This window comes from Schistocerca piceifrons, chromosome 8, assembly GCF_021461385.2.
Source record: "Schistocerca piceifrons isolate TAMUIC-IGC-003096 chromosome 8, iqSchPice1.1, whole genome shotgun sequence".
In the NCBI taxonomy this organism is placed as follows: domain Eukaryota; kingdom Metazoa; phylum Arthropoda; class Insecta; order Orthoptera; family Acrididae; genus Schistocerca; species Schistocerca piceifrons.
The window spans coordinates 448,387,284-448,411,893 of NC_060145.1; the positions used below are offsets into that span (position 1 = coordinate 448,387,284).

Below are 24,610 nucleotides of genomic sequence, written 5' to 3' on the forward strand. Positions count from 1 at the left end.
AAACTCAAAGAATGGCCTCTGCATTAGACTTTCTGTCATGTTATGAGGACGAAGGAGAACCATTGTTAAACAGAATCGTGACCAGTGACGAAACCTGGATTAAGTACGTGAACCCTGAGACAAAAGAACAATCAAAGATGTGGGCACATTAAAATTCGCCTACCAAACCAAGAAAAGCCTCGCAAGATTTTTCTGCCAGAAAACTGATGGCAACGGTGTTTTGGGATGCCAAAGGGGTGTTGTTGGTTGAATTCATGGAACGTGGTACGACCATTAATCAAGACGTGTACTGTGAAACAATAAAAAAGTTACGACGGGCTATACAGAACAAACGCCGTGGTATGCTGACTTCCGGTATCGTTTTTTTGCACGATAACGCCCGTCCTCACTCTGCTCACAGAACAACGGCCCTTCTTGAGTCCTTCAAGTGGGACGTTATCAACCATCCACCTTACAGCCCAGACCTGGCGCCAAGTGATTATCACCTCTTCATGCATTTGAAGAAATGGCTCGGGTCACAGCTGTTTGACGACGAAGAGCTCAAAGATGCGGTCACAGGCTGGCTCCAGGCACAAGCGGGTGATTTTTATGCAGAAGGAATTTCAAAGCTTGTGAAGAGATACGATAAGTGCCTCAATCGCTATGGAGACTATGTAGAAAAATAGTGCAAAGATGTAGTTGTAAGATGTATATATTAAAATATTTTTATTTAACTTGGTGTATTTTTTTAAATCAACCGGAGGTTGCTTTCTGAACGGCCCTCGTACGTTTATATGACAATCTATAGGAAAATTCTGTTGGGTACGTGTAGTGTAGTGTGGTGTTTTGTGCTCTTTTAGAGTGTTTTTCACAGCCCATCCACAGAAGCTGAGCGAAATGATGCCTCCTGTTACAGATAAGGAGCCTTCGTGTACATACCAACGCTACATATGCGACAAGGATTTTACTTGTAAAGGTAGTTTAAAACGCCACCAACAAAATATTCATGGCCAACCGCAACAGCAAGGTTTTAAGTGTACAATGTGTGCATTTGAAACCGATTCAAAAAAGTGCTGGATCGATCATTTCCAGTCTGCACACGGATTATGTGTGAAACCAGAAGCCCTGGAATTCTCCATTGAAGAAGAATTTTTAAAATGGAAAGAAGAAATGGAATGTGCTACACATTCCAAATTCATTAAAAGCTGTGGCACTAAATTTTACGATGAGGGCCCCACATGTTGTTATGTTTGCCATCGCTCAGGTCAGTTTACCTCCAAAGGTGATGGGAGAAGACATCTGAAATTGAAAGGAAGCTACAATATTAATGGCAAGTGCCCTGCAGAGATTAAAGTCCAATACAAAGAAGGAAAATGCCACGTTACTTTTGTGTCCACTCACGTTGGTCACGATCTGTACCTAAGTCATCTCAACCTGACGGAAAAAGAACGGATGAAGATAGCTGAAGACATTGCTGCAGGAATCCCATTTCCTACTGTCCTCCAAAAAATTCAAGAAACAGTGCAGAGTCCTAATTTGGAGAGAGTGCATCTTACAATGATGCAGGATTTGCATACTATTGCAGCTGCGTATAACCTGTCTTCAAAGTCAGTTAGACATTCAAATGATGCGATCAGCGTTGAAGCTTGGGTGCAAGAAGTGCAGCAAAGTGACAATCCATGTGTATTGTTCTATAAGCCTCAAGAAACAATTAATGATCTGTACCATGAACTGAGAAGTGAAGACTTTGTATTAATTAAAATGAACAATGCACAAGGCGAAATATTAGCTAAATATGGAAGTGATTGTATTTGGGTCGATGGAACTCATGGCCTAAATGGCTATGATTTTGAGGTTACAACATTACTTGTACTGGATGATATAAGGCAAGGATTTCCATGTGCTTTCCTCATATCTAACAGGAATGACTCAGATGTTTTGAGTATATTTTTCAATTGTGTTAAGTCTCAGGTTGGACAAATTTCCCCAAAAGTATTCATAACAGACCCGGCAGAATCGTATAGTATCGCTTGGAGCAAAACAATGGGACCTCCTGAAATGAGACTTTTCTGTACCTGGCATGTCGACAGAGCCTGGAGGGCCAATATTATGAGCAAAATTAGAAGTTTAGACAAGAGAAACGAGATGTAAAAACTTGTTAAGTCGTTAATGCAGGTAAGAGACGTTGCTGTGTTTCAAGAATCGTTGGTAAAAGCATTGCAGAAACTCAACAGCGATTCAAAGACTTTACATTTTTTTCATAATACGTCTTGAAATAGTGACAAAATTCTGAAGTGTTGGGCATAATGTCATAGGATGCGATCCGGACATTGAAATATATACATGCTAATGCAAAGCAGGTGAAATGTTTGATTAAAGGTATATCCGCTTTGATGTCCCTTGTAACAAACAGAACAGCTGTTTGACAGGCTCATTGTCAACGTGAAAGGAAAACTCACAAATAAGCATTCGCCATAAGCACAAATCCAGCATTCTGATGAATAAGGACTCAATTAGGAAGGTAGCCAGAGGTTGGGAAGTACCAGCCACAAAATCACATGAAGTTTACCTTGCAGAAGAAAGTAATATTCTCTGTAACTGTAAGTGGCCGTGCGGTTCTAGGCGCTTCAGTCTGGAACCGCGTGACCGCTACAGTCGCAGGTTCGAATCCTGCCTCGGGCATGGATGTGTGTGATGTCCTTAGGTTAGTTAGGTTTAAGTAGTTCTAAGTTCTAGGGGACTGATGACCACAGATGTTAAGTCCCATAGTGCTCAGAGCCATTTGAACCATTTTTTGTAACTGTAAATTAGTGTGAACTGACTGTAAAGTGTGCATTCATAGGTATTCCTGCACGTGTATTGATTATAGCATTAAGTTAAATATGTGGAAGCACACACACAATGTTTGCCAACTAGACAGTACAGAACAAAATCCTTTTGAAATTTCTGAATTACGAATCTCCAACATTTGTAGCTACTGCATCTTGTCTTTCATTAATGAGAGAGAAGTGATTCTGAAGCAAATAAGTGGAAATGCTAATTCCTGCTGCCCAGGAGCATTGGCAGAAGAGAAGAGAAAAATTATTCCTAGGTTTTCAGAAATTGTTTCTGGTATGTCAGCTACTGAAGTTCAGCTGGCTAACAAAATGGTGACTTCATTGAAGGCTAACACAGGCGCTGTTCGCACCAGTAGTGGTATCTCTTACATTACCCCACAAAGAAGTCTCAAGAGGAAACTTGTCTTCTTTGTTGAAAACAGCCTCCTCTGGGGCACAAGTTCCTCACACCGCATATCCCTAGCAGTTCCTAATGCAGAAGAAACCAACAACATCCTGAGTACACTTCTGGATGAAGGACTGTACCATTAATTTGCAACTATTTGCTGTTAATATTAAAATATTTTAAATGTTCATGTGCCCAAATCTGTTGTGATTAGTTCTACACTGGGATGTAGTATGAACATTCTGACATTAAAATCATTTCACGTTTTTATCGTTACATAACATGCCTCATACAAATGAAGATAGTGACATAAGTGCCCTGTCAATTCCATCACTTTATACAAACTGATAACCATAATCTAGATTATAATACACATGTAGTTACTTCTTCAGGTAGACAATATTTCACATGGTTATCACTGAAGACAATAATCTATTGTGGTATTGTATATTGTGTTACTTCTTTTAGACAGATTTATTTATTTATTCATCCATGGAACAATATATACTGTATGGATGTCGTCAGTTTATAATACATGAGCACAGATTTACATTTACAATGAAACAGATTTCTCATATTTTGTGTAGTTTTTATAACTAGTCATACACACATATATAATTACATCATATTTTAGTGATAATGTCATATGTTGCTAATAATCTACATCTACGTTAAATATTCTTTTACAGTATAACAACTTTTACTTACTAAAAAGGTTTTAAGCTTTTGTCTGAAAGTGAGAGGCTCATTTATTTCTTTAATTTCCTGTGGTAATTTGTTATACAGTTTTACCCCATTATAAAATATACTTTTTTGCATCTTTGCCTTGTTCTTTCTATCTATATGGAGGTGGGGACAAGATCTTGTTTCATGGTCATGTATTAGGCTGTTTGTGTTATACATGTTGAGATTTTTCTTAATGAACATTATGTTCTGAAAGATATACTCACAAGAAACAGTTAGAATGCCTAGCTCTCTAAATAATTCTAGACAGTGGGCCCTGTTGTTGCTGCTTGTTATTATTCTTATGGCTCTTTTTTGTACTTTGAACACAGTTCAGTTTATATGTTACTGGCACTTAGTCCTCAGCTATGGGACCATGTTTTGGGGAACGAGTATAGATGTAATATGTTATTTTAAGGCAGGTATTATTGCGTTTTTAATATGTGAATTGAGGTCCTTTTTAGCAGAGTTAGATGTTTCCTGTTTGACGATGTTCCAGGCTGCTTTGCTCTTGTTTTCAGCTTGAAGTAATATTTTGTTGTTTGAAAGTTTTTTGCAGCTAGCAGCACCTTTCTGTATATTTGCAGAACTTCTGGGTTAGATTGATTATTTTTTATGGAGTTGAGATATCTAAGAGTTTCTGAGGATTTTTTGATACCTATAGTCACCCAGTGATTTCTCTTTGTTGTTTTAATTTGATAAAGAGTTTTTGGAAACATCTCTTCAAATCTGAGTTTAAAAATTGGCATGAACTTGATAAATTTCTGATTTGCATTAGTTTCTGCATCGACTTCCCCACAATCTTCATATTCTAGCTGGGATTTAAACTATACAGGGCTGATTTGGAAAACATTCTTTTGTATGTACACAGTTTAGGAGGAGTTACTACGTGACATTATTATCATTCGGTACATTTTCTACAGTATGATATAGTATCAATAGCATTCAGATATCTTCCCATGTGTGCTTCAGTACTATTATTACTGTTTTGTCTTACTTCCCCTTTCAGATTTTATTTATAAATTTCATGTTCATGTGATGTGGAGTTTTTTCATCTAGCTTTAGTCTATGACTGAATCACTCTTCCCTGAAAAACCTGTGAGTTTTGTTTTAGCTCCCACTATGGCTCGGATAGTATTTTTTGTAGTCTATAAGCATTGACGAAGTTATTTTCTGAGAACCCCAAAAAATAATACATTAGGTAATGACTAAAAAATATATCTTGTGTGTATTTTATTTCATACTTTCATCAATGATATTATTTATGGTGTTCATGATTTTGTTTTGTTACTTATTATCCTGCATACCTGCTAACTCCACAATATCTTTTTAATTACTGGTACACATATCTTTTTGACACAATTTTTTTTTATCAAATAGTGTATTTCACATATAAATTCCACAGACTGTTTTGTGGTGAAGTGAATAATTCCTGGGTTAGCATAGTTTAATTATTTTTTACTTGCTGTGGTGTGCTGCTGTATTTCCACTCAGTCATTCTATCTGTATTGCTGGAACCTGGAAATTAGTTTGAACTTAGAGTACACAATGATATGTCATGCTTGGTTCAGTCCAGTATCATCCTCTATGCAGATAACTCACAAGTAATAGGCTGATGAAAATTTAATATGCCGTAGTGAGTAAACGCTTGGAAAATAAAGTGCTTTCTCTGTATGGAAGATTAAGTATACCATTAGAATTACTGAGTGAAAACACAGTGGCACAGACAGCAGTGAGACATGCAACATGCATCACCTGGAATGTGATGGTAATTCCATGAAGTGGATCACACTGCATCTCATTTATCTTCTATTTCACACATATGCAGTGCCATTTTTCTGTTCTATGTATGGAACATGATTTAAAATGCTGTACCTGTAAGTATGTATGTGCAACAAACTTTTGAGTCAACCAATGCAGCATCAGCTCCAAAATAGCACACCAGGTATGTGATTAATTCTGTGTTATTCACAATACTGAAATGCCTTGTGAGACATCTCTATATTCATGTATGCCCAATGTTACTTCCCTGTTCCAATATACAATGCCTGCGTTCTGATTTAATGTTTAATTGTTTACTTACAGGGCCTGACACTGAGTGTGAGCAGCAAGCTTTTGGCATGCCATGACAGAAACAGCTTCCTCACACCACACCAGGTATGTGATTAATTCTGTGTTATGCACAATATTGAAATGCCTTGTGAGGCATCTCTATATTCATGTATGCCCAGTGTTACTTCCCTGTTCCAATATACAATGCCTGCATTCTGAGTTAATGTTTAATTGTTTACTTACAAGGCCTGACACTGAGTTTGAGAAGCAAGCTTTTGGCACGCCATGGCAGCAGCAGCTTCCTCACACCACACCAGGTATGAGATTAATTCTATGTTATGCACAATACTGAAATGCCTCATGGGTCATCCTTATATTCATGTATGTCCAATAATTCTTTCCTGTTCCAACACTCAATGCCTGCATCGTGATTTAATGTTTACTTACAGGACCTGTCAGTGAATGAGTTCAGAAAGGTGCTTTTGATATACCATGAAAACAAGAGCTTCCACACAACACACCAGGTATGCGATTAATTCAGTGTTATGCACTATACAGAAATGCCCTGTGAGTCATCCCAAAATTCACATATGTTCAATGTTACTTTTCTGTTCCAATGCACTATGTCTGCACTCTGATTTAATATTTACTTTTAGTGCCCATCGGTTTGTCTGTGTGGCACAGCAAGTGTCACTGAACAATGGTAGCAACACATCCAACATGCCACCTATGTCTGTCCCTGTAGCTGTGTGGTTAGAGAGACTGATAGCTACGCAGGTGCAATTCCTGGCCAAGTCGGAGAGTTTATCCTCTCGGGGGCTGGGTTATGCTTTGCCATTATCACAATTTTACCTTTTTTTGAAATGCAAGTCACCAAAGTGGTATCATCTGGTGAAGACTTGCAGTAGGCAACCGAATGGTCCTGCATAGGATTTCCCAGACAGAAATGCCACATGGTCTTTTCTTTTCACTCTAGGCATGAGACTGATTCTATGTTATGCACATTATTGAAATGAGTTGTGAGTTATCTCAGAATTCGTATATGCTCAGTCAATTTAATATTTATTTGCAGGGCTGTAGAGTAAGCAGTGAGTAGCTAGGTACACTGTGATGCATTGTCGTGACTGACACCTAGCATGGCATTACAGCATGCCACTGTAATTGTGTCAACAGTGTTGGGTAGTTTGTCTGCTCTAATGGATGGTGGTGCATGAGAAATAGACTTGTCAGGAAGGCCAGTCAGACTTCTGTACCCCAGGTTTGCATTTTGGCCAGTGGATATTTGGAGCAAATCCAGTAATACTAAGGTACAAAAAAGTTTATTTATTTATCTTTAACATCACAGGATCATGTTTCCATATCTGCATCCATTCCTCCATCCCCCGTCCCCATTCCCGAGGGAGAGGGGTCATAACTATTTTGTGAGTTTGTGCATGGAGCACATGAGGCTCCTAGTAATTGAATCCTTTCTACTTTTCCAGGCTGCATTAACTCTCCCGTGCTCATCCATCCCTGTCCTCACTCCTTCCCCTCTTCCCTTTCTTTATATCTCTGTTTCCTTGCTTACACTGACCTGGCTATCCTGTTTTTTTGCTATCCCTTACAGTTTTATTCTTCTTGCTTTTCACTTTCCTATTTGGAGTTTTTGGTCCCTCTTTGGAGTTTGAACTCCTCTAAATTTTGTCTCCATGGTGTGAGCCAAATGGGGAACACCACCATACATGAAGTCTTTGGCATGTGGCCTTACCAGCTCTTCCATTTTTTACCTGAAGCCATTGTCCTTTTCAGGCTCTACAGGTAGCACGCTACCCATTCCATGTGCTTGGGGCGTTATGTACTTTTTTGGTTGAGTTCTCTGTCAACACAGGGACCGCATTTCTGATACTTGAGCTGCTACCTTCCCGTGTATGCCTGGGAGTAGTGGCTTGTTGTTCTGGAGCATTGGAACTCCCAGCAACAGCTCCTATTCCAAGTGGCCCTTGGTGTGGCTGAGTAGTGCACAAGGGGAAAGCCCCTGATTGAAATGTTTGATATGCAAAGTGTTCACCCTGATATCACCAAAGCCAAACTTTAAAAAACCGGCCGTTCTATGGCTATCCTTTAGTCGGGAATGACTATTTCATGGTACCTCTTTTGAACCTATAACTTTCCCCTTGACGGGAGGAGGGTCAGACTCACTGGCTTGGGATGGAGATCTCTTCCTGCTACCTGGTCTGCATCAAGACTGACAAGGACACCTTCCCACAACCAGCCCATTATTTTTGGTGGAAACTGTCAAAGACAAGTTTGGCTGCTCTATTGATTATATTTTCTGCTACTGAACAGTCTGTGGCCCTTTATGCCTGTGATCACCTTCGCAACATTTTGATGTCCATTACTCCTCAATAGCCTATGAATATGTTTCAGAGTGTCATTCCTCATAGGGACCTCATCTTCCAAACTGGTGAACTGCAGGCCAGTCTGGAATGGCAAGGCATTCATTTTGTTCAGAAAGGCCCTAAGGACAACCACATTGACAATGACCACTTTATTCTGGTCTTTGAAGGGGATACCCTCCCAGAAAATGTCAAGGTTATGGTTTATCAGTGTGATGTGAAACCGTATAGCTTTACACCAAATTCCTTTTTGCTCAGTCTTGGGTCGACTCTTGGGGTCCACCCCCTGCCCAATAAACTTCTTGCAATAAGGGGACTCACACCGCATGGCCCACAGTGGATCTACCATCCTCTGCTATCTTTGTATTGGTCATACTAGGTTGACTCAAGCCTCTTACTCCACAATGATATGACCCCCCCCCCCACCCCCCCCCCCACCCACCCCTCACTGTCATCCGTATTTTACTAGACTCCCCCATCTTTTGGCCTTTCACATTAAATATGCTCTTCTACTCTCCATTGTTACAGATGTTAGCAGACGACCTTGCGTAGTTACATCTGTCTTTGGTTATCATCATAAAAGTGGTTTGTCCCCCATATTTAAGTGTCTAAATTTTCTTCCATAATTGGAGGCCTTCATCATTGCCTTCATGCTGGCCAGGTTTCCCTCCCCCTTTTCTCTCCATTTTGTGCTGTTTCCTCCCCACCCCACTCTTCTTGTGTCATCTTCCCCCGGTGTTGTCCCGACTGTGTCACAGTCGTGGTGTGATGTGGGGACCGGCGTGCGTTTGCAGTGATTTCAGCACCCTGTTGCACGTAGCATAATTGAGGCACATTATGATCTCCCCCCTCTCCTGTTCTTTACTCTTCCTGCCACTCCAGTGTTCCTTCTGCATCTTTGTTTGACTGTTTTCTTTTGCCATCGACTAGACTGTGCTGTTGGTGTGTTGCTCCCACAGCCTCTGACATTTTGGATCTTGGGACCGATGACGTCACCATTTGGTCCCTCTCCCCATTCAATCAATCAATCAATATCTGCATCCAAAAGACAAGCAGTGAGACTTAGTATCTGCTCTGTTAGCATCTGTGTCAGGATGTTACTTGGATTAATGACAAGTTTGAAATTATTACTTGTTTCCAAATACAAGAGGCATTTTTGATCCCTCATAAATTAGGGATACCAAACTATGTGCCTGTATTATGGAAATAACAACCAGTTAAAAATAAAACATTCTGGAATATGAGAAATTTGGTTGCAGATAACTTTTGAAATAGGGGGATTTTAAAAAAAAGTAAAATATGTACTGCAAAGTAGAACCAAAAAGGCTTTCAGCTGAGAGTTATATTGCTACATTCAGAATTACTTATCCACTCATTCCTAATTCCACCACCATGTGTTTATACTGATCCTGAAATAATATTTATTTATGAAATTTATTTTTAGGTAAATGAGTTACATTACCAGGAAAATTGATTGTGAACAATTAGATGTAGATATATTCTCAGCTATAACATGAAAATATTTAATTTGTTTAACAGCTGTATGTGTGTTACTCATCTAGTTGGATCGAAAATGAATATGTATTACAAGTTGATGATTGCAACTTACTCTGTTGTAATTTAGGGATGTGTGACAAATGCATGGTCATCAACAGCATTGCACTGAGCCTTAATCACAATCATCACTGCCCAGCTCGGCATGGGAGCAGATTGACCAAGCTGGTGGCATAAGCAGTGTCAGTTGCTGGCCATGCATAATATCCCACATGTCAGCAGAACTGCCATACCAGAGGCTGGTGAAGTAGAAAGAAAGATCGACGTTTGACATCCTGTCAACAGTGAAGTCGTCAGAAACAGAGCAAAAGCTCTGGTATTTTCAAGGACAGAGAAGAAAATCAGCCTTGGCCTTTCAAGGGAACCATCCCAGCATTTGTCTTGAGTGATTTAGGGAAATAATGGAAAACCTAAATCTGGATGGCAGGACACAGAAGAGAACCAACATGTTCCTGAAGACGAGACCAACGTGCTATCTAATGTGCAATAAACCTTCATGCAGAAGTGTTCTCAGTAACTTGTTGGTTAATTCTGTATCAGGAACTCCCATGGATATGCGGCTTGAGGAATTTGTTTTCTCAGTAACTTGTTGGTTAATTCTGTATCAGGAACTCCCATGGATATGCGGCTTGAGGAATTTGTTTTCTTCACTGAAAACAGTCTCCTCTGCAGTGCAAGTTTTCTCCTGTGACTCTTTTGTGGGCTAATGAAAGATATACCACTACTGGTGTGAACAGTACCTACATTAGCCTTCAATGAAATCATCATTTTGCTCGTCAGCCCAACTTCAGTAGCTGACATACCAGAAACAATAGAAATAATTTTTCTCTTCTCTTCTGCCAATGCTTCTGAGGCATAGGAACTAACTTGCTTCAGAATCACTTCTCTCTCATTAATGAAAGAGACATATCTCCAACATTTGTAACTAGTACATCTGGTAATTCAGAAATTTCAAACAAATTTCTTCTGTACACTTGAGTTGGCAGACATTATATATATTCTTGTGCATATTTAACTTAATGTTATAATCAATACACGTGCAGGATTACCTATGAATGCACACTTTACAGTCAGTGCACACTAATTTACAGTTACAGTGGATAATGTTTTCTTCTACAGGATAAACTTCATGTGACTTTGTGGCTGGTACTTCCCAACATCTGCCTACATTCCTACTTGAGCCCTTATTCATAAAAAAAAAAAATACTGGATTTGTGCTTACAGTGATTGCTTATCATTTTACTTGTTAGTTTTCCTTTCACATCCAGAATGAGCCCATCAAACTGCTTTGCTGTTACAAACAACATCAATGCAGATAGACCTTTATCCAAATATTTCACTTGCTTTGCACTACCGTGTATGTCTTTCAGTGTCTTATGCATACTCTCCAGGTGCATCTTTGTGTTGAGTCCGGCTCACATCCTATGACAATATCCCAACACTTCAGAATTTCGTCACTACTTTAAGAAGTATTATGAAAAAAATGTGAAGTTTCTGCATCGCTGTTGAGTTTCTGCAATGCTTTTACCAACGATTCTTGAAACACAGCAACATCTCTTACCTGCATTAACGACTTAACAGGTTTGTACACCTTGTTTCTCTTGTCCAAATTTTGAATTTTGCACTTATTATTTGTCTTCCAGGCCCTGTCGACATGCCAGGTGCAGAAAAGTCTCATTTTAGGAGGTCCAATTGTTTTGTTCCAAGCGATACTATACGATTCTGCCAGATCTGTCATGAATACTTTTGGGGAAATCTGTCCAACCTGAGATCTGTTCAACTAAGACTTAACACAATTGAAAAATATACTCAAACATCTGAGTCATTCCTGTTAGATATGAGGAAATCACATGGAAATTCTTGCCTCATATCATCCAGTACAAGTAGCATGGTAACTTCAAAATCATAGCCATTTAGGCCATGAGTTCCATCAACACAAATACAGTCACTTCCATATTTAGCTAGTATTTCATTATATTGTTCATTATAATTAACACAAAGTCTTCACTTCTCAGTTCTGGGTGAAGATCATTAATTGTTTCTTGAGGCTTATAGAACAATACACGTGGATTTTCATTTTGCTGCACTTCTTGCTCCCAACCGTCAATGCTGATCAAATCATTTGGATGTTTGACTGACTTTGTAGCTGCATAAAACCTGTCTTCAATGTTATGCAAATCCTGCATCATTGTAAGATGCACTCTTCCAAAATTTGAATTCTGCACTGTTTCTTGAATTTAGGGACAGTAGGAAAAGGGATTCCTGCAGCAGTGTCTTCAGCTATCTTCATACGTTCTTTTTCTGTCAGATTCAGATGACTTGGGTCCAGATGGTGACCAACGTGAGTGGACAGAAATGTAACATGGCAGTTTCCTTCCTTGTGTTGGACTTTAATCTCTTCAAGCAATTTCTGTTGATTTTGTTGCTCCTGTCAATTTTAAATGTCTGCACCCATCACCTTTGGAGATAAACTGACCTGAGAAATGGCAAATATAATAACTAGTGCCAAATCTTTTAACGAATTTGGAATGTGTAGCACATTCCATTTTAAAAATTCTTCTTCACTGGAGAATTCTAGGCTTCTGGTTTCACACATAATACTTGTGCAAACTGGAAAGATCCATCGAGCACTTTTTAGAATTGGTTTCAAACGCACACATCGTACACTCAAACCTCTTCTGTTGTGGTTCACCATGAATATTTTGTTGATGGCATTTTAAACTACCTTTACAAGTAAAATCCTTGTCACATAAATAGCAGTGGCATGTACACTAACATTCATTACTTGTAACAGGAGGCATCATTTCGCTCAGTTTCTGTAGGTGGACTGTGGATATATGCCTCTTCAGAGTCTTGCAGTAACTGTACTCGTTTCCACAAATTTCACATTTAAAAGCTGTAATTTTAAAACACTATTACATCATACAGCTACAAGTGGTAAAAACAGCCACAATGTACAGTATCTCTTTAAATCAACAGCTTAGTTCATGGTTCAATACTAGAAATAAGACTAATCTACAGCAAAGATGTAAATGTAGTTACTTTGGTGTAGAAGGTGTTCATTGTTCAAGAACACACCATATAAATAACTTGTCTCTTTAAAATATGTAACTAGTAATACATTCAATTTAAGAGAAGCTGTTTCAGTTAACTGGTGGCCAACTTCCTCTACTTGATTCACAAATTTGTTTGTAGAACTAACTGATGTACAAAGTGTACCAAATAACATAAATTTTATGGAAAATTTTACCTCTGTGCATGTTCGAATGATTAATATGTTCTGTGTAAATAAGTGTGGTAAACCGATTTTCGGTTTGATGGTGCATGCCTACAAGAAGTTAAGAATTTTTTGTACACCGGTATATTGTGGATTTACATATTGTATTTAAAGTTTATTATTACTTCTTAAATGAAGATATGTTTAAGACGTCTTTATTTACTTCACATCCATGAAAACTACTTCACATAGAATCTGTGGATGACGTGTTAGCATATTTCTTCTTTTGTAAATAGATGTATCATGTATGATCTCACTGTGAGCCTGGCACACTGGAGGGTATAATTTAATGTATACACTAATTTATTTGAATTTGTGTCTCTTACTTTTTTCCCTTTTAAATGACCTTTGGGAGTTATTTGCCTGTAATAATTTTACTCATGAGTATTGTCTTCATTGCTTAAATGTCACAGTATTATTGAAAATGGGAAGTGAGCCAGTAATGATGTTTGGGTCCCACAATCAACAGTAATCATAATTTAATTGGAGTTCTGAGTTATTTCAAAACACTCAAGAAAGATTATTATTTTGGGTGAAGCTGGGACACATGCTTCTGTCCCTTTGGAAATGTTCAGAGTTGTTTCATTGTAGTAAGCACTGAAAAATCTTTTAATGATTTATAATAGAGTTAACACACCGAAATTAATGCTGAAGTTCAACAGTCAGAAATACTGTTGTGTGTATCATTCTACCAAAACCAACTGACAGTTTGACCTATCAGATGTCCACCTGTACGTCACTTACAATTTGTTTCCACATTTGTTTGAGTCTGATGTATTGTTATACTTTTATTGACTCAGTAAAATTTTTATGTCATTTAAGAATGTGTGTGTATGTGTGTTTTTTTTTTTAATTTCCTTGCTCATTTCACATAGTTGCAAACTAGTAATTGTGTGGGAGATCTGAAGTGGTGCTGCTGAAACTTCACAGTAATGTAATTGCTTTGTGATTTTGTTCTGCATAGGACACTTTCATTTGGATCAGTATTGTTAATCTGGGTGACAAGTAATTTCATAACCATTTCTTACTAGCGAACTTTTTCACATGATCTTTGTAACACAAGGTGCAGTCGTATAAAAAAATTAAATTGATGTTCAGAATGTACGTATGAATTACTAAATTACCAGATGTGTTTGCTCTTGTGCACCTATAGTATAGCAAGTTGTCTCATTAGCTACAGTGAAATGAAAGTGCTACCACAAGAGCCTGTTTATTTGGTCTAGGTGGGACTAGATGTAATCTGGAATACCAAAAATTTTCATATTCTCAAAATATTTTACTAGCTGAAAATACTTTAATATGTACTACAATATCCAAACCTTTTACTTTGACATGAACAAGCAACAATTTTTTGGCACTTGGAGCATTATGCAGAAGGCCTTTGAAGAGAAGTGGCAATACTTGTAACTAACAGAGACAAACATCACAATAAAATTCAGATAAATCATGAAATATATAATCATTACAAGTTACAATATGCAATACACATAGACTTCCCACCCATATTCAATTTCTAGGGAAGTGCTTTTGTTGTGTCACAATAAACTTTCAACGCATGTGAAAGTTAGAGTTTTGAACCCACATAAATTTAAAACTGAGCTAACTGCATAACTCGGTAACCACCATTTAAAGTTATTGATCTGTAGAAGACTATGTTAATCCTGAGTTACTATGTACATATCAGAGGAAGAGTAAATTTCTTTTGTATGTACCTACTTGTGCATTTACTGGTATATGTATATCACCCTAGAGCATCTTCCAATAATTCATTAATACCTTGACAGCAAATATTGACGACATATTTCACTTCCAGAGGATCATTTTATATCAGATGGGTCAATTCCCTGACAAATGTAATGAACACATTCATTAACGGTTCACTCAATGAAAACAACACAAAAGGTAAACATTTTGAACTAAAATATCTGATTTCTTTCACACTTTCTGCGTTCAATGATCATGGTTAGTGATGAAAAACTAACAATCTGTAGAAGTATACGGAAACTCTGTGGAAAGTTACAAGTTTGGAAACAAATTAACACATCGCAAGATAAATGATTATAATTATTATTCTAACCCATGTGCAGCAATGGAACTTCTATTACTGAAAACTAAATTTGTAGGGTTTTATACATGTATTCACTTACTCCAGTTACCCTTCCCTACTACAGATTTTTATCGGGTAAGAATAATGATGGTCATGGGTGTGGTGCAACCTCTTTTAATTTCAGTTTGTTCTTCTGTGGTTTCCTTTAATAGAAGAACATGCAGGAGTTTATGAAGTCTTTCACTTCCATCTTCATCAGTAAAATAAATAGCCAGCCGCTGTGGCCGAGCAGTTCTAGGCGCTTCAGTCTGGAACCACACGACCTCTATGGTCGCAGGTTCGAATCCTGCATTGGGCATGGATGTGTGTGATGTCTTTAGAACTACTTAAACCTAACTAACCTAAGTTCTAGGGGACTGATGACCTTAGATGTTAAGTCCCACAGTGCTCAGAGGCGTTTGAACCATTTGAAAATAAATAAGGGTCCTTTTATCAGTTTATTTTCTTAAATGCATAAATGATATAGCAATCCATTCATGTGGTTTGTAATTCCACAAAAAGTCAAATAAAATTTCTTTCATTTCAAAACTCAGCTTTTTTGTCTTCCTGTGCATCAGTTCAAAAGTCATAATGTACAGTTTCTGAAATTATGCAAAACTTAACACTATAATGAGTTATAATTTATATTTTTTCAGAAAATTGGCAGATGATGATTTACTGAAAGTGGATAAACAACCATGACTTTTGGTACATTACATTTGGTATAAAATGTTAGTTTGCTATTTCATTGTTTTAGTAAATCATTTAGAGACCAACAAAACATTTCATACAATATTTGGAAACACCTTTTTATATTTTAGAAATGGTACAATAAAGTAGTTCATTTAACTCATTTACTGCCATAATTGGCTGCAGTCACCGTCAAACAGAGCCTGATGCTGTGTGCTTGCCAGCACGGTGGTAAAATACCCATCACTGTGCATGCAGCATTCAGTGTGTTTGAAGGAAACATTATTGTGCTCTCCAGACTGAATTAAGTGAGATCATATTGCTCATCAGAATGAAGCAAGGAGTACATGCTGAAGTAATGAACAAATCACTATTTACACAGCAGTGGCTTACACAGTTATCAGTCCAGTTTCATATTCCATTGCATCTGATTATCTGCAAGATGATAAGCTAGGTGTTCATGCCTTTAATCAGAAAAAGAACTTCAGGAAAAAAACTTATTATCTTAAAGTGGTGGAAATATTCTGTGATGGAAACAGAGCATCAGCTTTGGCTTTGTGTGAAAGCTAGACAAACTCTCTTAACTGACTGCACGTCTTCTGTACAATGTACAAACTCCCTAAATAAAAGATGTAATAACGTAAGTTGCAGTGGTGAAGGTGAAAACCTAAGCTGACCAGGTACAGCTGCATTGGAATAATACCAGGTCTCTCCCAAACACTCAAGTGCATGGTCTCTGTACCATCAGGAAATATACAGTAAATGAGATTGTTGTTTGGAAATGGCACAGACTTCCAGTTTATACCTAACGGCAACCAGAGTGTTCAAGAAGAAACATTCATAAATTCTTTCATTGCTTGTTGCATTAATGGAAACTTTTCATTGTTTAATATGCGGTGGGTTATCATTAAACCAGATTCTGAATGAGGACATTAGCGCTAATTGTTGGACAACATGCCAGGTAACAATGTGAAAAAAATGTAGTTAAATCACTTGACAGAAAGGGGAGTATATTTGTATGGCCAAAAGAGGGTGATACAAGTTGACAAGAACCTATCACAGAATATTGGTTGAGATTTAATTCCGGTACTAAGACATTTAATCTTTCACATTAAATCTGTTATCTTAATGCTCTTCATTTGGTCATAAACATGAAACTGCACAATTATTTTAACATTTCAAGTATATAATCCAGTCTTTTGCAATAACCTATACTAAACATGTTACATCTACAACATTTCATATACTGAATTCCACGAGCCTAAAACAGAGCCAGTAGTATTATTTAATTGCCTCATTGTTTTATTAACACTAGGTTTTAATTTTTTTAGGAGAAAATGTGTACGGAGTGCTTCATAAGATCTTGGTTGTATGTTGTTCATATTAAGGTATCTCCATACAAAACTAAGTAGCTTATGGAATTTATTTCCATGTTATTCCTTCACTTTAAATTGTACAAATGTTATGCCCGTAAGGATGGACCTGTCCACAGATGTTTTAAAAAATTTATAGTATACCACCTATCTATCGCTAGGATTACGGAAGTGTCCGTTTCCACACGTCTGCTCTGACCCATGACGTCATCAAGATGGCGGAAATGGCTATTCTATTCGTCTCCATAATGACGCCTATGATGTGACTACATACACACGGCAACAAAAATGAAAATACGTATAAATAAGAGGTCAACCGCAGCTGACGATATCAAAACAATGCCAACAGCAAAAACTACGGAAATTGGAATCAGACATTTCCCTTGACCACAGCTGACAATACCAAAACACCAATATCTACATATAAAACTACGAGAATTTGAATCGGTCACTTCCCTTGACCATATAGGTCAACCACAACTATTGATACGAAAAAACCAACGCCTACAACTATGAAAAACAAAACCACAAACCACAACACCACACAAATTTAAAAGTCAAACATCACAAACTCGGCGCCGTAATGACATCACACACCACAACACTGTAACGTCATTGGTAAGAGCAGGCGGAGGAATCGGACGCTTCCGTCGACCCCTCTCCCTCACACACTATTATCAGCACTTTGCCAGTGAAATTAATTTGAGTTGTAGGATATACAATGACGCTGGTATTGGTTAACATACACTCCTGGAAATGGAAAAAAGAACACATTGACACCGGTGTGTCAGACCCACCATGCTTGCTCCGGACACTGCGAGAGGGCTGTACAAGCAATGATCACACGCACGGCACAGCGGACACACCAGGGACCGCGGTGTTGGCCGTCGAATGGCGCTAGCTGCGCAGCATTTGTGCACCGCCGCCGTCAGTGTCAGCCAGTTTGCCGTGGCATACGGAGCTCCACCGCAGTCTTTAACACTGGTAGCATGCCGCGACAGCGTGGACGTGAACCGTATGTGCAGTTGACGGACGTTGAGCGAGGGCGTATAGTGGGCATGCGGGAGGCCGGGTGGACGTACCGCCGAATTGCTCAACACGTGGGGCGTGAGGTCTCCACAGTACATCGATGTTGTCGCCAGTGGTCGGCGGAAGGTGCACGTGCCCGTCGACCTGGGACCGGACCGCAGTGACGCACGGATGCACGCCAAGACCGTAGGATCCTACGCAGTGCCGTAGGGGACCGCACCGCCACTTCCCAGCAAATTAGGGACACTGTTGCTCCTGGGGTATCGGCGAGGACCATTCGCAACCGTCTCCATGAAGCTGGGCTACGGTCCTGCACACCGTTAGGCCGTCTTCCGCTCACGCCCCAACATCGTGCAGCCCGCCTCCAGTGGTGTCGCGACAGGCGTGAACGGAGGGACGAATGGAGACGTGTCGTCTTCAGCGATGAGAGTCGCTTCTGCCTTGGTGCCAATGATGGTCGTATGCGTGTTTGGCGCCGTGCAGGTGAGCGCCACAATCAGGACTGCATACGACCGAGGCACACAGGGCCAACACCCGGCATCATGGTGTGGGGAGCGATCTCCTACACTGGCCGTACACCACTGGTGATCGTCGAGGGGACACTGAATAGTGCACGGTACATCCAAACAGTCATCGAACCCATCGTTCTACCATTCCTAGACCGGCAAGGGAACTTGCTGTTCCAACAGGACAATGCGCGTCCGCATGTACCCCGTGCCACCCAACGTGCTCTAGAAGGTGTAAGTCAACTACCCTGGCCAGCAAGATCTCCGGATCTGTCCCCCATTGAGCATGTTTGGGACTGGATGAAGCGTCGTCGCACGCGGTCTGCACGTCCAGCACGAACGCTGGTCCAACTGAGGCGCCAGGTGGAAATGGCATGGCAAGCCGTTCCACAGGACTACATCCAGCATCTCTACGATCGTCTCCATGGGAGAATAGCAGCCTGCATTGCTGCAAAAGGTGGATATACACTGTACTAGTGCCGACATTGTGCATGCTCTGTTGCCTGTGTCTATGTGCCTGTGGTTCTGTCAGTGTGATCATGTGATGTATCTGACCCCAGGAATGTGTCAATAAAGTTTCCCCTTCCTGGGACAATGAATTCACAGTGTTCTTATTTCAATTTCCAGGAGTGTATAATAACAGACAATTAAAAAACGGAAGTGCTTCTTTACTCATATTGTGGTGAAATATACACGTACAGTTCAAAAGTTTTTCCAGGACATTAAATCTATTGTAATTTCACAGTTGTGCCTTGAAATCAATTTTTAAAGCTTACGCAAACAGACAATTTTCAGACTTTCTGGAGTGAATGTTAAATTAATATCTTGTTAGGTGTTAAATTTTGCCAGATAGTTGGAAGACATATTTGCTGTGGAGGTACCTGGCAGAGCTGAGACCAATTGTGCACGTTTTTTGCAACATAAGAGAAAACAATTTAGCACTGAATTCTTTAAATACGAGAACTCAGTATTCAGATGAACAGCCTATGAAGCAACATGCTTCTATGCGAGAAAGAGCACCCAAAACTAAAAATGGAAAAACCTACCCTCAAAGAATAATTTGCTTGGAGAAAGTGGAACCACAGTATACTTGACACTTCAGTTTTGGAACTCAGTCTAATATATGTGAAACAAGCACCAATGTTCACTGTACTTCCAAAGGGCATCAAAATTACTTTGTTCAGTGAATAACACTAAAAAACAACTTGGATCGATCTAGCGAGAACAGTTTTGCTGAAAAGTTTTAGGGGTGGAAGAAGAAGTAGCACAGCATGAAGGACGCTTTACAGCCGTGAAGCACTGCAGCATTTATTTCCTCCATAACTGCTCTGTGACAAACATACACATCATCATTATTATTATTTTTAAAAAATTGTTTGAATTACATTTACGAAATTAATAAATCTGTTTCCAGAATGAGATTTTCACTCTGCCAGGAAGTTTCATATCAGCGCACACACACTGCTGCAGATTAAAACTGTGTGCCGGACCGAGACTCGAACTCGGGACGTATGCCTTTCGCGGGCAAGTGCTCTACCAACTGAGCTACCCAAGCACGACTCACGCCCCGTCCCCACAGCTTTACTTCTGCCAGTACCTCGTCTCCTACCTTCCAAACTTTACAGAAGCTCTCCTGCCAGTACCTCATCTCCTACCTTCCAAACTTTATAGAAGCTCTCCTGCGAACCTTGCAGAACTAGCACTTCTGAAAGAAAGGATATTGCGGAGACATGGCTTAGCCACAGCCTGGGGGATGTCTCCAGAATGAGATTTTCACTCTGCAGCAGAGTGTCCGCTGATATGAAACTTCCTGGCAGATTAAAACTGTGTGCCGGACCGAGACTTGAACTCGGGACGTATGCCTTTCGCGGGCAAGTGCTCTACCAACTGAGCTACCCAAGCACGACTCACGTCCCATCCCCACAGCTTTACTTCTGCTAGTACCTCGTCTCCTACCTTCCAAACTTTACAGAAGCTCTCCTGCGAACCTTGCAGGACTAGCACTCCTGAAAGAAAGGATATTGCGGAGACATGGCTTAGCCACAGCCTGGGGGATGTTTCCAGAATTAGATTTTCACTCTGCAGCAGAGTGTGCGCTGATATGAAACTTCCTGGCAGATTAAAACTGTGTGCTGGACCGAGTCTCAAACTCGGGACCTATGCCTTTTGCGGGCAACTGCAGTTGTCTGCGAAAGGCATAGGTCCCGAGTTCGAGTCTCGGTCCCGCACACAGTTTTAATCTGCCAGGAAGTTTCAATAAATCCGTTGGTTAAAAACAGACAGGACAGAGAGTAACAACAGATTATTTTCCAGAAATGTTTGCAACAGCGTATAGGACACTAATCACACAGAAACAGCCACAATTCTTTATAACCTCGTTTATAATGCGCAGGTATGGCTTATGGAAGAATTTACGAGTTAAAATTACCCATGCAAATACTAACGAAATATGTGATAAGCAAATATCTTACGGCTTTCATTGGGCAAATCTGCTTTACCGCATTCCTATATTCTTTAATTTTCGTGAGCTACTATGAGGGCCTACATAAACAAAACGACTTTCTTTCTGTATAACGTTGATTTTAGACAGTAGAGTTATTCGACTGAATCCGTGGCTTTACTACGGACGTAACAGATTCAAGATCATTGTTTTCGCATTGTATGCTTGCTCTGCTGTTTTCCTCAAATGAACGTATTATAATAAGTGAATTAGTTATATTTTGTTTTCCATTGCTGGCGATGCTTTCAGTTCTCTATAAATATTTTTATTTCTTTAATAAAACACATTCATATTATACTACTATCCAGAAAAACTTAAATTTCTTATCATTACTGAATTTCATCGCAGCCTAACATGTGTTGGACTGTGACGATAGCAACTTTGATGTAGCTTCCAGTTTGCGGAACCGGCGGCTGTTTAGGGGAGGGCCTTACACCACAGATAGGCATGGAAGGGAGTGAATGGGCGGGACTTGTTCCGGGTGAAATCCTAGGGCACGTGTTGATGGGTACGGTGCCATCGGACTTTCCACCGCTAGGGAGCTAGTTTAGGCATGCTGCGTCACATCTACCTGAGTGAGACAGACGTGTAAACACGCAGAGCTGTCTTTCTGCCCTGCTTTTCCAGTAGCTGTTCAGTGGTGTGACTGCATAGTTCTAGAGTGCGTATATGTTTGTTGCTTCGTTCCTTCTTTGCAGGATTCTATATCGCTTCCCGTGTTTTCGTCACATTTCTTGTTTCCTATGGGAGAAATGTCATGCCGCCGTGGTTGTGAAGCGGGAACGTGTTGTATCCCCGCTTACAGTCGCTCATGTGCAGTGAACCGGCATTTATCACCGCGCCCACGCACTGTGCTCATGGGAGAGGCTTTGTGGCAATAAATGACTAAAGCGGTTTCTGGACAGGACACATTTATTTTTCCTGCCGTTACAATAAATGACAAATAATATACTTCGCTAATGTCTGCCTATATAGGCGCGTTGCACTGGCGGCACGGCTCGGTCACCGATCCCGGAGGGTACACACTCCAGTGACGAGCCGTGGCGCGACCGCGTGGACCGAGCGAGACAAAAGGCCGCGTCACAGAATGTTCTGCTCTTGGCGCGACCGGAGGCGCAGTAACGTCCGCGAAGAAGCGAAAGACAATTTACGGCGACTGCGTTTACGACCGCGCGTACGCATTTACGGCGGAGTCACGTTGACTCGACGCACGTGGTCCGCGGCGGAAGAACTGGGGAGACGTGTGTCGCGTCGCGTCGACTAGCTCGCACTGATGGCAATTTTGTTCCCGTGCGGTCCGGTGTGCGACGCACCGTTGCCGAAATTCCGCATAACGGTACAGCTGCCCCTACTTGTGTCGGCAGTGCCGGAGTTCAGCCCTTCGTGCGTTGGACGGTGCTGCCGCCACACAGATCCCCCCTTGGAGAGCGGAGCTCCGTAGCTGCGAAAACGCGGCGATCGTTCGCGTGTGTTTAAAGTTCGTGCACTGCGTGATGGCAGTGCGGCAGCTTTGGCGGGGGTCGGTCGGCGGCGGAAGGGCGGCGGCCCGTGACGTCAGCGCGCCGGACCGGCGAGCGTGCGGTGGGCGTGTCCTCGCGCTGGCGGCTAGTGACAGCGGCAGCAGGCACTGGCTGCGACTGTCCGTAGCGATGCGCGTGAAGGCGCGCGTTGCAGGTCGTTGGTGGCGACGTCTCGAAGGCGCTTGCGCGAGTGCGGTACCGTCGGAACTCGAACGCGGGTCCGGGAGCTACTACGGACAAGCCGGGCGGTGTGGTGCGCGATGTCCGGAGCTCGACGGAGAAGCGAATGAGGTAAGCTGGCGCGGGTGCCGATCCGGCCTCAACGCCCGACGCGGCGGAGGCAAAAGACGCGAACGCGGGTCCAGGAGCTGTGACGAACGCTCGACTGGAGTTACCGGCCGAAGGCACTTGCAGCTGGAGGTCGGGTCTCTACAGCGGACGGCGGCTCGTGGGCGCCGAATTCTGACGGCGTTCGGCGGCTCAGACGCGTGATTGCCGGTTTCGGTGTCGTGGCGCGCTGGCGACGCAGCACGGCCGTTTGAATCGGACGCGGCGGCCGGCGCGCGTGACGTAGTCCGCTGGCGGCTGTGGTGGGGGCGACCGGTGCGCCTGTGGTGGGCGCGGTCCGGGCGGCCGTACCAGCTGCCTGGGCGTGGTGGTGGGAGGCGCACGTGGCGGCGCGATGACAGCGGGCTGCAGCTGTGTGTCACCGGCGGCTCCGGGTGCGTTTTCCGTCTGACCGCTGGCAGAGGGCGTGTCGTCCGTGAACAGATCTTCTGCCGGGTCGAAGGAATGCGTGGCTGATGGAGCGGGCAAGACGTAGGCTGGTTTGACGCGGTCGACTGACACTGTCGACGGCTTTCCGTTGCACTCGAGGACCAGCGTTTTGTCTCCTCGGGCGATCACGCGGTGCGGTCCACTGTAGGGCGGTCGGAGAGGCGGCCGTACTGCGTCCGTACGCAACATGACGTGCGTGCAGCGCTGCAGGTCGGCGTGGACGAATATCTTCCCGGTGCCGTGCCGCGTCGGTGCGTGCGCTCGGAGGCCGGCCATGTGACTGCGCAGACGTTCCGCCAAAGTGGGTGCCACGGCGTCGCGTGGGAGTCTTACATCTTCGACAAAATCGCCCGGGATTGTCAGGGATTGCCCGTAAACGAGGTCGGCAGGTGATGCGCCGATCTCCTCCTTCGGCGTGACTCGCAGGCCGAGCAGCACCAGTGGAAGCGCCTCTGGCCATGAGGTGTCGTGGCAGGTTAGAGCGGCTTTGAGAGTCCTGTGGAACCGTTCGACCATGCCATTCGACGCCGGATGGTAGCTGGTTGTCCTGTGTAACCGGGTGCCACACAGTCTGGCGACGTGCGTGAACAACGCGCAGTCAAACTGGCGGCCGCGATCAGTTGTCACGTGACTGGGACATCCGAAGCGTGCCACCCAGGTGTCGACGAATGCGGTGGCGACGGTCTCGGCTGTGACGTCCGCGACGGGCGTTGCTTCCGGCCAGCGAGTGAAGCGGTCCACCATAGTGAGGAGGTACCGCTTGCCTTGTGAGAGAGGAAGCGGGCCGACGAGGTCCACGTGAACGTGCGCAAATCGGCGTGTCGCGTCCGGGAAGGTGCCCACGGGTGCGTGGGTGTGCCTCCCGACTTTGGCGCGCTGACATGCGGTGCAAGTGCGCGCCCATTCGCGACAGTCCTTCCGAAGCCCGGGCCAGACGAAACGCGCAG

At 42.1% G+C, this 24,610-nt stretch overlaps 1 protein-coding gene across 1 annotated transcript; it reads right to left on the minus strand.

Moving 5' to 3' along the window:
* Positions 1-23,366: 23,366 nt before the first annotated feature.
* Positions 23,367-24,407, minus strand: LOC124712438. The gene has a single exon (XM_047242733.1). The coding sequence runs from the start codon at positions 24,405-24,407 to the stop codon at positions 23,367-23,369; it is 1,041 nt and encodes a 346-aa protein (XP_047098689.1).
* Between the last annotated feature and the right edge of the window lie 203 nt (positions 24,408-24,610).

Excerpts from the sequence above, each read along its gene's own strand:
- LOC124712438 (XM_047242733.1), bottom strand. The coding sequence starts at position 24,407 with ATGGTGGACCGCTTCACTCGCTGGCCGGAAGCAACGCCCGTCGCGGAC.